The sequence below is a fragment of the Harpia harpyja genome, chromosome 20, assembly GCF_026419915.1.
Source record: "Harpia harpyja isolate bHarHar1 chromosome 20, bHarHar1 primary haplotype, whole genome shotgun sequence".
Taxonomy (NCBI): Eukaryota; Metazoa; Chordata; class Aves; order Accipitriformes; family Accipitridae; genus Harpia; species Harpia harpyja.
The window spans coordinates 8372345-8384688 of NC_068959.1; the positions used below are offsets into that span (position 1 = coordinate 8372345).

The 12344-nt window shown below is 58.3% G+C and overlaps 1 protein-coding gene and 1 long non-coding RNA gene across 4 annotated transcripts; one reads left to right on the plus strand and one right to left on the minus strand.

Moving 5' to 3' along the window:
- The first annotated feature begins 1052 nt into the window (after positions 1-1052).
- On the plus strand, positions 1053-5123 carry LOC128134459 (uncharacterized). Its single transcript, XR_008232761.1, has 3 exons — positions 1053-1288; positions 2151-2275; positions 4650-5123. It is a non-coding gene; the product is annotated as an uncharacterized LOC128134459 (long non-coding RNA).
- Positions 5124-7374: 2251 nt separating this feature from the next.
- Positions 7375-9796, minus strand: HAND1 (heart and neural crest derivatives expressed 1). Of its 3 annotated transcripts, none has more exons than XM_052772156.1 (2): positions 9263-9796; positions 7375-7540 (listed from the first exon to the last, which is right to left on the minus strand). In XM_052772156.1, the coding sequence occupies exons 1-2, from the start codon at positions 9773-9775 to the stop codon at positions 7388-7390; spliced, it is 666 nt and encodes a 221-aa protein (XP_052628116.1). In that variant the 5' UTR covers positions 9776-9796; the 3' UTR covers positions 7375-7387. The 3 variants fall into 3 exon arrangements, with proteins under 3 accessions (XP_052628116.1, XP_052628117.1, XP_052628118.1); XM_052772157.1 differs by lacking the exon at positions 7375-7540 and adding an exon at positions 8601-8735; XM_052772158.1 differs by lacking the exon at positions 7375-7540 and adding an exon at positions 8602-8732.
- Positions 9797-12344: the final 2548 nt, after the last annotated feature.

The window sequence follows — 12344 nt, forward strand, 5'->3', positions numbered from 1 at the left end:
GATGTGTCATTTGCATTCCCAAATTGGTGACTGTGGGCTCTTCCGCCAGCAGAGTGAGAAAGTGTCCTGCCCAGGGAGGAAAGGCAGCAGGGCTGAAGGAGGACAGCTGTAAGCAGCAACCTGTTGTGCAGGTGCCATCTTTAGCATGAGAGGGTATAATGGAAACTCCGGTGATACAAGTAAACTCTTGTCAGTCAATCTGTTATTTGTATAGGCTGATGAGTAATGCTGCTTAATGTCATGTTTGCTCCCAGCCAAGAAACCCACAGAAGGTTTCAAGCTCAAAACCAAGGAGGAACCCGCTCAGTCTTTTTAACATACGCTGGGAAAGTAAGCAACCGCCAGATTGATCTGATGAGCCTAAAACTGCACGTCCCTCTGCCGTGCGAGGGCAGTGTTAGCTCAGTAACCCAGGTGGTGGGTGCTCTGCAGCTGCACCTCGGAGCCCAGGGCAGCTGGCCGGGGGGACCAAAGCCATTTTCCCGTCCCGAAGATGCCTCCTCGGTAGAAGCTGGCCGTACTTGTCAGAAACTGGAAGTAGGATTATGCTGTAGTGGGACATGGAGATCATAAAAATGGTTTGTTTGGGGTTTTTTTTTTTTCGTGGTTGGACATTGAAATTGAACACGTCCGATTCTCTGCGTGAGCCGTCCTACGGCCTCCTTGCAATGTTGATGGAAAACAGGCTTCAGCTCTCTGCTCCCCAGCAGAAAGGGCAGTGCAGAGGACTGGGGAAAAACGCGAATGTGGATTTAATGGTTTTATGTTTTAGAGATGTGGTTGAGCAGGCTGAGTGCGCAGGGGAGAGCCTTAGGGCTTGCTTTTCTTTTTTCCTTTATTTTTTTATTTCCCCTGTATCCAATAAGGGATGACTGCACGGCTCTGCCAGCACTCAATCTCGCTTTGCCAGGAGCTGGAGCCGATTTCACATCTCTTATCCTAGCAGGCGGTGTTGGCTTCTTCCCTAAGTACCTCAAAGCCCCCTAATGTGCTTTTACTTAATTGTTTTTGGAACTTTCTCCAAGATCTGTTCCCTTTACATGTTGCAGGAAGTCCTCCGTGATCTCTGCGGCATCCTCAGCAGGGAGCACCATGGTGCCTGTGGAGAAGAGCAGAGACTGCGAGACAGGGGAAGAAAGAAGCATCAGGTAGCTGAGATGGCTCTGCTGCTTCTCCTACCGCATGTACGGACTGCCAGGGACCAGGGAGCACAATGATGGACACCGTATTAGCAAGCTCACTAACCCAGGTTGTGGTCACAAAGCAGAGGAGGCTCTGAGTCCGAGAGGTGTGTGAGCGTTGCCTGTGTCTCTTCCTGGTCTCGATGCCTGTGTGGGCAAGTCTGTCTTTAGAAAAGGGAAGGTGGTGGGTTGTATCCAGTGGTCCTGGAGCCGGCTTGTTTGTAGCTCAGTTTGGTGTCTGGGTTTTCGCCAGCTCCTGCGCCTGTTGAGCAGACGGCAGGCCGGCAGCCATGGCCTGGCAGGCAGCCCTGAGCAATCTGATCTCCTGTTTGGTGGCTTGCCGTCCAAATTGCAGGCCTTTCGTTGGGCTGGGGTGGGAAAGGCAGGCACCACATCCAGCCCCTCTGCATGGAGATGTGGGGGAAATAGCCTGGCACCTTCTCGTTGTTCCACACCCACCTTCCAGCAGAATCAGGTTGTTTAAATTTTTCCTGGAATTTCCAGTGGTTTACTGCCCATGAACCCTGACCCTCATGTCATAAGCATAGCCCTTGGTGCGCTACTGCTGGCCTCAGCTTACCTCAGCTCTCTGTGTCTCTATTTTCCTGGGTATAAAAAGCAGGTTGAAGGCCCTTCATTGGTGCAGTGATAGCACTGGGTACAGACAGGGCTTTTCTTATTAGACTAGCACAAACTACAGTGCCGGGGAGCTGCTGTCCCTCACCAGGCTATTTCTTGTCCTCCTCCCTTCTCTCCTTTTCCTGATCCTATTTTCCCCACTCCTCCCTGCTACTCATCTGCTCCAAGTCTTCATGCATTCCCCAAAGCAGGCCAACAAAGGTGTCTCCACAAGGGCCTTCCCACCTCTTTATGCCACGTTCCTAGAAATAGGAGCCCAAAAGGGCGTTGGGTGTGGAATTGCGTGGGTTTATCCCTAAGTAGCTGGCTTGGTTCCTGGCTGTTTTGTAGAGTGAGTTGTTGAACACAGCAGCCCAGGCTCGAGTTTGAGTCAAGCCGATGAGCTTCAGTGCAAAGGCTGCGCTTCTACTCTCCATCAGACACAGGACCGAAGTAGTGGAAGCTGAACAGTGAAAGTGAGCAGAGGAGGGAGTTTTGGGGTTGACGCAAGCTTTGTGCACTAGCTCAGACTTGTAACTCCTTCCAGCTTCTCAGTTTGGGAAGGAGTTCCCGGCTGAGGCAATTAAACCAGCCTCCTCTGGCCCCCACGCCCCCCCTGGGCTGTTCCTGCGGGTCAGTTACAGGCCATGAGAATTTTGTCAAGGTAGCTGCAGTCTAAGGAAAAAAAAAAAAAAAAATCCCTTTTCCTCTCAATTCCTCAGCTTTCAGCCACTAGTGACGCCACAAATTCCCCTACTTCTCTGGTTACTGTAAAGTCTTTCAGGGTGGTCAGGACCTGAACTCCTCATGCAAAAGAACAAGCAGGAAAAAAAGAAACTTTGCAAGCAAGGACCTTCCCCGCCTCGGGGATCCATCCCAAGGAATCAGCGAGGCTCCAAGTGCATGCTCTTGCCTTGCAGTCCCTCGGCTCAAGCCTCTAGGGTAACTGCTGGTCTCACACTCCTCTCGCCAGTAAATACTCTCCTACCAGCCTGCACTTCCCGCTTGTGCTCCAGCAGGTCCGTCTGGCTCCTTGGCCCTTCTGATCTGCAGGCTCCTGGAGCTGCGGCAGCTCCAGGTTTGCTGTTGCGCTTTAGCTTTGGAGTAGCCAGGAGAGACAGAGCTTGTCCAGCATCACACAGCTATGGAGGTGGCACAGAGTCCTGCTGAGCAAAGTACCCGGCTGTTTTTACCACTTGCCCTGAGCTGTACAGCACTGATCCTCCACCAGACAGACCCAGCTCCCAGCCAGCTTCCACCCTGGACCTTAAATCCAGCTGCTGTGTGGGACACAAGTGGGTTGCTGTGCCATCCCACGCCATCCAGCTTCACCTGAAGGCTGTGCTGAGATGTTGTGGGAGAAGATCAGCAGGAAATTGGCAGCAAAGTGTTGTTCCTGCCAGAGAAGATGCTTGCTAATGGGATTGCTCCACCACTGAGTGGGACAAGGATGGGTCATTCTGCAGAAAGGCATGGTGAGCACTTTTGCTAGCCCCACACCAAGCACGTGAGTCTTGTGAGAGGAGTAAATACTCACTTCTCCCAACACCCTGCACTGGGGAAAGGGCCTTCATGGAGGAGAGCAATGAAGGTTGGCTTTGGAGAGGTAGGGGCATGGGGTGGACGGTGAGTTTGTCTGTTATTTGAAGGATGGTCTTGGGACCGGGGTGCAGTGCTCTTGGTCTTCTCCCAGCACAGGCAGCTGCATGGAGAAATGCACCCTGGGCAGACCTGTCCCAAGCAGGGACAGCCATAGGGGTGAAAACCCAGAAAGCTTGGATTTATTTAAAAAAATAAAATAGAAGAAAGAAAAAAAGTTGGAGCCTTCATCTGCCTTGTGGCTCCAGAGTCTTCCCGTGCCTGGACATCACTTCTACAGCTACAGATTGGAAATGCATCTTCTCTTTAGATGGGTCTCAGAATCACGTGACTCCAGAAGCATGGAGATTTGAGGAAGAACTATTGCATGTCACGAACTTTGCAGCTGAGGGGGCCTCTGCTGGACAGAAAACCTTCCCACCTGAGCGGGTACTCCCAGGAGACGGTCTGACTTGGGAGCCAGCAACTGGGCTGAGAGTCTCCGAGTGTTGGGAGAGGATCAAAAAGCTCCCCTGGCAGTAAATCTTTCACCTGCCATGTTACTCACTGGGGCTTGTGGCCATTCCTCCGAGGTCGGCCCCGGGTCAGGATTTCTCCTGTCTCTTTAGCCCCCAAACCTGGAGATTTTTGTCTTATCTTTGACGCCATCTTGACACCGAAAACAAATTATGACCCAATTACCCTTACTGAGAGGGGCTGGGGCTACCTTAAATGGCCAGAACTACAGGCGCTTCCTTAAGAGTGGGTAATTAGAGTGGGGAGTGGGGCAAGAACTGGGGGGGGGGGACACCCCTGCCATGGGGGCTGCCCTTGCCCCCCTGCTTGGCATGGCGGGAGGGGACATCCCACCCAGCCCCATCCCATCCCACCCTACTCACTCTGGCCCAGCCATGCTGCACCCTTGGGCTCTGGAGAGGCCGGAGCAGGGATGGGGCTCCCCGCTGCTCCCCACCAGCGAGGTGTCCGGGGGGGTTCCCCCTGCCCCGTGCCTCCCCCAGCCCTGTGTCACCGGCTGGGGCCAGGCCGGAGAGGCCCCGTGAGGGGAGGCAGCAGCCCCGGCCCTGGCCGTGACCTTCGGGGTGACCTTGAGCGAGTCCCTGCCGGAGCTGGGGACCGGCTGTGCCTCTCATCCCGAGCAGGGACGTTTCCATGCTCACCCCAGGGAAACAGCGAACACCAGCATCGCGGCCCAACTGCTGGAACAACCCACCTGGAACTTAAAAAAAATTTCTTTTTCTTCCCCTCTTTCAGTGACATGAAGACGCGCTCTCCTCTGCTGTGTGCCTGGGCATTTCTTGCCCGGGGTTGTGCTGTTTTGGGGGCCGACACGTGCTGAGCTGGGTCGCAGCCCGCAGCCTGGACCGTGCTCGTCTGGGGGCTGCTGCCCGAGTCTCTGCCCGGGGAAGGTGGTGTCGGGTGCGTGCGGAGCCGGGTCCCTTCCAGGATCCAGCCCAGGGAGCAGGGAAGTGGAGCTGTGCAGAAACATCGGACGCTCCTCTGGCCTTGCAGGTTTGCTCCAGGTACCCCCGCACTCCTGGGTGAGTGGGTGGCTGGGGCTGGGTGTTTCTTTCCCTTTTTTTTCTTTTTTTTTTCTTTTTTTTTTTTTTTTTTGTCAGATTGGTATTTTATTTGGCTCCATACTGTCTACCGAGCTGTCCAGTGTAACCCTTCCCTTGCTGCTTCTGAGATAAGAATAGGCTCCCCCGAGATCAGATAAACAGGCCCATAAATACCTACAACAACAACAAGCAGGGTCTGGGCTTGGCAGGAAGGGAGAAAAAAAAAAAAAAAAAGGCAAAAAGGGAGCCATTTCTTTGCACGCCAAACCCCAGACTGCGAGGTGGCAAGCACCCGACAGCCCCTCTGCCCCCAGCGTTTGCCCCCTTGGCCAGGCAGGGGGGCGAGGGGCCAGGCAGGGCAGGCAGCAGGGCAGCCGGGTCCCCTCCACCGTCCCTCATGGCTGGATTCCAGCGGCAGGGGACACGGCACGGTACGTATGATGTTGCCCCAGGGCCAAGCGATTCCTGCATGCATGTGCTTCTGTCCGGGCAACTGCAGACTCAAGCCTGCGTGACGGGAGCATGATGCTTCCCAACGGCATCAAGTTCACGGCAGGGTCGAGCCGGAGGTGTGTGCAGGGCCGCCTCCCCTGGCCGACGTGCTAGGCTCTCAGATGGCCAAAAATTTAAAGCTGGTGGCCAGATGGTTCTTCTTCCACCCAGGTTTGGTGCAGCCAGCACCGGGACCCCTTCCACAGCCTGCCAGAGGCTGCCGGGACGCCTCTCCCAGCCGCTCAGTTCTGCTGCCTGAGGAACAGAGACTGTCCCCATGCAGGGCTCCCACCCCCCCTGCAGCTCCGCTCCCTTCGGGGGTGAAGGGGGTGACCCCATCCTAGGCTGAACCCAGTCCCGAGCTCAGCGCCGACACTCCTTCCCAGCCCCGGAGCGGCAGAGCCGCCTGTGTGGTGCCGAGATGGGGACGGAGCTCATCATTGCTTGCAAATACACTCCCCCCAAAGTGCGCATTTTGGGGAGCAGTGAAGCCCTGGGGTACAAGAAATGCTTAGTGGTTTTTTTCACACGCGCACACAAAACGCTGAGCCAATCTCGCAGGAAAATCCCCTTGCTGGGCAGGGAAAACCTCTGCAGGCATGGAAATGGAGAGTGTTTTCACTTGGAAAACCATGAAGGAGTGAGGGAGGCTGGCACAGGGGAGTCCTTTCCCAGAAGTTTGCAGCCGGCAGGTACCACCACCAGAAACTCGGGGTAAGAAAAGCAACAATCCTGTGGGTGCAGGCAGAGCATCGCCCCGGCTGTGCAGGGTGCTCCCTTCCCAGAAGCAAAGCTGGAAACCCACAAGAAAAAAATCCACCAGAGGTTTTTCGTGGGGTAAGGGAGGGTCCCCAGGCTGCAGATGATGTCCCAGGTAGAGCCTGGCATGCCGGGACGGACCCAGGACACTGACTCCTGTGCAGTCCCCCCTGCCTTACACAGCAGAGCAAGTCCCGGGTCCCCGTTTAACCCTTTCTCTCATCCGATGCCGAGGGGCAGCCCCGACTGGTGCCTTACGGATACAGCGATACGAGCTGGTACATGTAAACAGGATTGGGGCTGGACACATTTATGGGGCGCTGGATTATAGTGTTAGTGATGGCTTGGGAACTTTCCCGTAAAAACCCAGCCCTTTAAGGAACTGTGAAACTTAGCCCCAAATATCCTATTTTATGGCTGATTTTCTGTACATTTTCTTCTTTCCTTTTTTTCCCTTGAATGTGTTTGGGTTTAGAAATGCTCTATTCTAACTTCACTCGTGGACTTGGTGCTGTGCTAAACTTTTTATAGCCCAAACAAACAAAAAAAATACCACTGCATGCATTGCTCCGCTCGGGCAGTCCATTTTCATCTTGGCCTCATTCAAAGAGATCAGAAAACAGATCAGGGGCTGGGAAGGCAGCCGCGCAGCGGCTCCGAAGCGAGGGAAGGGTGATTCACGCAGCCTGATCATTCTGCGATCTTTAATCATGCCAGCCATACCCCCCAATATTTGTGTGTCCATCCGTCTGTATTTGTGCACATGCACAAAGTGGTTATAAAACCCAAGCTCCTTCCCCACGGGTCAGCTGGTGTATTTTTGGTGTGCGCGGCTGCACATGCACAGATTGATCGACGTGTCAGCGATTTATGGATGTTGCATCGTTATTTCTATACCTTTAGTTGCAAGCAAAAGCTTGGTTTAAAATAGAAAATTTAATGCTCCCAGCTGAGCCCTCAGATTAACCCTACAGTAACGTATGACTCTTCCCCGTGCTGGTTTTCTTTGCCCCGAGCAGCCGGCTGAGCATCAGGGTTTATCCTGGTGTCTCCGGGAACGGCGGCGTGGCCAGGCTGGGAAGGCAGGATCAGGCCCTGAGCCCGTGCACACATGTCTTGGAAGCCACCCTTCGATAACAGAGCTGTGTGTGCACAGAATAAAGGAACAAGGATTTGGCTTTAATTGTTAAGGATTATTAAGGATTTATGCCTGAGAGGTGACAGAGACAACTTTGGGGTGCGTGAGCGTTGGTGTTTCTGAGGCTGGTGGTACCTGTTGTTCGGACAGCGAGGAGAGGACGTTGATCCTTCAAAATGTGGCCAAGGCAGGACCTAGGAGGGGATCCCTGTGAGAAAGCGATGCCAGTGCCAGAGCCGTGCAGGGGAGCTGCCTGGGCAGGGAAGGGGAGCCGATCCCTGGTTCTCTGCGTGGCAGCAATAAAACTGGGGCTCTACAGCTCTACAGTGCTCGTGCCATCCAGACGCTGTAAAGGTCTGATCCTGCCATCCTTCCCCAAGCCAAATACAAGTCCGGTCCCTCTAGCAGGTCCCCTGGGTCAGGAGGGGAAGGGGTTGTAGGGCACGGGCAGAGTTTGTGCCCTGGGGCAGACATTCGCAGAGCCCTGCCAGCCTCCGGGGTGAGCAAGCACGGCATGAAGAAGTCCCGGAGGATCCCAGGGAGCTGCCCGAGCCCCACGGGAGGGAATTCCCTCGTATGGATCGGCCCCACAGCAGGGCACTGGCTCCAGGGGAGTCCTTAATCCCGCAGCACCCCTCGCCCCTGCGGGCAGGAGGGCAGGGAGCCCGGCGATCTCGGGAGCAGGGGAAGGCGGAGGGGTCGGACCCGAGGCTGTTTGCGTAAAGTTTAAATTTTATTTTATTTAATTTTTTTTTTAATTATTCCGTTTTAAATACGTGGTGTGGCGCGCCCGGTCCCTCGGGAAGTGGTCATGCAGATCTGAGGTAGAAAACCCGGCACAGGAGTGTTCCCAAATGCACCTCTAGGTAGTTTCACCGCAGCCACACGTCGGTCAGGCAGCGGACGGGGACGGGGACGGGGACGGGCTTGTATTTACAAACGAATTAAATCGTTTCAGCCCGGCCCGGGAGGGCAGGAGCCGCCGATCGCTGCTGTCAGCGGGAAGGAACAACGATTACTGCAAACGGGGGAAGGGGCGAGGAGGAGGGGGGTGGGAAATGGCCCGGCCGGTCCCCGCTGCCGACGGGGGGGGCAGGATCCGGCCCCGCAAGGCGCCCTTCGCTTGTCTCCCGCGGAGCATCCGTCTCGGCGGGGCGGGGGGGTGTGAGCCGGGCCGGGTACCCGCATCCTGCGCCTGGATGGGCTCCGGGAGCCGGGCCGGGCTCTCTCCGACATTGCACATGGAGGGGCGAGCGGGGCGGGGGGGGAGCGCCGTCGGGGCAGCCCTCAGGGGTTCAGTTCCAGAGCCCAGACCTGCTGGGGCCAACCCGTCCGGCCCTTCAGCTTCTTCTCGCCGTGGCCCAAAGGCTGCGAATAGACCTCGGGCTGCTGCGGGAGAGGAGATGGGGAGCGGGGGGGGATAAAGGAGCGGTCAGGAGCGGAGCGGAGGTCCCGGGCCGCCCGCACCTTGCGCCCGCCTCTGGGCTCCGAGCGGCTTTTATCGCCCCGAGGATAAAAATGTTTTTTTGGGGGTCCCCACCACCCCCATCCCGCCCGCTGCAGCAGGGAGAGAAGCGGCCGCCCTTGCTCCGAAACGCACCCGCTCCCGCTCGTCCCGGGAAAGCGGCCGGGAGAGGGGGAGGACGAACCGGCGGGTCCCGGGGGTTTATTCGTCGGGGAAAGCGCCCGGGAGCCCGCCCGGCTCCTCGGGAGCCCGCCGGGCAAGTCGGGGAGGGCTTTTCTCCGCCGAGGTGCCCCCCGCGGGTGGTTTTTTTGATTATTATTTTTAAGGTGGGGAAAAAAAAAAAGGTTCCAGCGGGGCCGCGAAGTATTTTAGGTTTCTTTCACCCCCCCCAGCCCCGGGGCTTTCCCGGCCCGGGGAGAGCGGGACAGCGGGGTCCCGGCCCGCCTCTTACCGTCTCCCTTTTCCTCTTGTTCTCCCTGCCGTCGGCCTTCTTGAGCTCGGCTTTGAAGCCCTCGGTGTCCCCGGGCTGGCTGTCCTTGGCCAGCACCTCCATCAGGTAGGCGATGTAGCTGGTGGCCAGGCGCAGGGTCTTGATCTTGGAGAGCTTGGTGTCGGCGGGCACGTTGGGGATGCACTCGCGGAGCTCGGCGAAAGCGCTGTTGATGCTCTCCGTCCTCCGTCGCTCCTTCTTGGGTCCCCCGACCCCTTTCCGCCGGCCCAGGCGGCCGCTGAGACCCTCCAGCCGTCCCTGGCCGGCCGGGCCGTACTCGGCGGGACCGTAGCTAGGACTTTGCCCGGCGAGCTCGGGGCTCACCTCGGCCGGGTTCAGCACCCAGCCGGGGAAGTAGGCGCGCTCCTGGTGGCACCGCGCCGCCGGCCCGAAGAGGAAGGGGTCGTGCAGCATGGGGTGGTGATGGTGATGATGGTGGTGGTGGTGCTGCTGGTAGCCCCCTACCAGGTTCATGGTCCGCCCCGCTGGCCCCGGGGGCCGCGCTCAGCAGCGCACCATGGCCGCGGCGGCCGGCCGGGCAGCGCTCCCCGCTCCCCGGGCGGGCGCGGCAGGCGGCGGCGGCGGCGGGGGGGGAGCGCGGCTCCGGCGTGGGGCTGCGATGGTGGTGGCTGGCTTTGGGGTTTGGGTTGGGGTTTGTTGTTGTTGTTGGGGGGGTTTTGTTGGGGTTGGGTTTTTTTGTTGTTGTTGGTTGGGTTTTGGTTTTTTTTTTTTTAACCCCTTCTGGAGCCTCCCGAGCCTGCCTTTATATAGGGCCGGGGGCCCCCCCCCCGCCGCGGAGCCAATGGGCAAGGGAGGATGCTCGGGGGCCCGGGGGGAGCGGGGCGGCGGAGGGGGCGTGAGCCGCGCTCTTGACTCGGTTTATTCGGGCTCACACCTCCGCCGTTTGCTCTCGCCTCCCGCTCGCTCCTTGCTTGCAGGGAGAAGGGGGTGAGGAGTGACCCGACGGGGGGGGGGGAAGACGGACCCCAGCCCCCGCCCCGTCGCCCTTCGATCCCCTCCGCTTCCCCGCTCCCCGGGCCGGGGGGTGTCCGAGCCCCCACGGAGAACCGCCGCGCCCGGCGGGGGACGAGAGGCGGCAGCGGGTGCGGGAGGAGCCGAGCCGCGGGTGGCCGGACCCCCGACGGCCGGGTGGGCGCTCCGGGGCCGCAGTGACCCGCGGAGGGGAGGCGGAGGGGTGTCTCTGCTTCCCAAGCTCCGGAGTCCCTGGCGGGGCCGGCCGGGCGGTGCGAGGTGCTCGGTACCGCACCCGGAGCCGGGGTCGTGGGCAGCCTCCGCCGAGGGAGGTGGGTGATGGGGGAGAGGAGGAGGAGAAGGCACCGGAGGGAGGCCGGGGTGGGCATGGCGGGGGCGGCGGTGGTGGCGGGGGGGGGAGGTTGCTCCCTGTACAGGGGGCACGTCGCCCACGCGTGTTGTGTGCGTTGTACAAATGCACGGCGCAGTGGGCTGCACGCCTTCGGGCACGCTGCACGTGTGTACAGCACACGCCCGCGTTGCACAGATGTACGCTGCACACACAGACGTGTGCTGCACACGCACGCGGTTGCAGCCCACGCGTATGCTGCTCACGCAAATACACTGGACGTGTTGCCTACACGTACCACAAAGGCAGAGGTGCTGCATACACCGCACACGTATCTGTGCTGTGCACACACGCACCCCACAAACATGTTACACACGTGCACTTAACTGCACCCATATATATTACACACCGGCAGCACGCATGTGCTACACACATGCTGCCGCCATCTATACGTTACGTATACACACACACTGCATACATATACTGTGTATACACACGTACACATTGCATGCATGGCATATAAACACACATGCGTCTGCTGCCCATTCATGCAGAGACACTGTACACACTTACATAAATATATAAAAGTTATACTATCCACACACACGAACTTATTTACAATAGTGAAGTGGGGACCTGCCCTGCATTTCCCTGTCCCAGCCTGGCCACGAAAGGGCTGGGGAGATCCCGCTGAGGCTGGGATCTTGTACTTCACTGCAATCCCCAAACCCGAGCCCAGTGTGGGGCCCTGCAGTGGACAGCATGTCCCGCTCGCCTCTGCACCCGTGGGAGACAGATCCCCAGGGCAATGGCTCCCAGACCCCGTGCTTTGCCTCCCGCCTGGCCGGGTGACATTGGGGCCGACCCCTGCTCTTGCTCCAGTTACTCCCAGTGAGGACAGCCTGGGCACGGCGGTGGCGATCACAGCACGGCGGGGCAGGAAGGGGCTTTGGGCCCAAGGTATGTTAGCGATTAACGGCGCTTTCCAGCGATTCATCTTGCAGCGGAGGGTGGAAACGTTGGAGGGTTGTTTGCAGGCGCTTGTATTAATCATCCGGGCTAACACACCATTAACGTCCTCCTGCATTTTAAAGATGACAAATTTTATTTGACTTCTCTCAATCACGGTTCCCGGGCGGATTCGGGAGCCACTTAAATGCCTCGGATTTTCCATCGTTAGTTGTTACAAGGCGAGTTGCAAAGGCAGGAGGCCGGGGGGGCTGGGGCAGGGTGCAAGCGGGTCTCCGGTTCTGCCGGGCCCTGGCGGGGGGGGGGGCAACCCTACCGGATCTGCCCAGCTTCGCTCCCCCCCGCTTTGTTCTTCGCTGCTGCAAAGCCCCCCCTTCCCCACTCCCTTTAAACAAGCACCCTGCAAACATTTGCTAGTGATTACTCTCCCGTTAGAGTCAGGCCTTGGGTAGGGCGTCATGTCCCCGATTTCCTCCAAAACACCCGTGGCTGGGTGGGATTCCTGAGCCCGGCTCAGAGCCAGCGGGGGCCAAGTCCCTGCGTGGGAGGGGGTCCCGCTTCATGCCTCGCCCCCCCCCTCCATGCTGGCACGGTATCACCTGCAGTGCCCTGCTCCCCCTTTACAAACCAGCCAGGCTCCTCACTGAGCCTCTCCCCAACCCTGTAAAAGCCCCAATCCAGCAAACCGCCAGGCTGGGGTCTGTGCCACCCAACCCCATCCCTGGAAACCTCCCCCCCCCCCCCAAAAAAAAC

Excerpts from the sequence above, each read along its gene's own strand:
- HAND1 (XM_052772156.1), bottom strand. The coding sequence starts at position 9,775 with ATGAACCTGGTAGGGGGCTACCAGCAGCACCACCACCACCATCATCAC. Across the intron at positions 7,541-9,262 it reads ACAAGAGGAAAAGGGAGACG|GTCCTGCCTTGGCCACATTT; the intron begins GTAAGAGGCGGG and ends ATCCCCTCCTAG.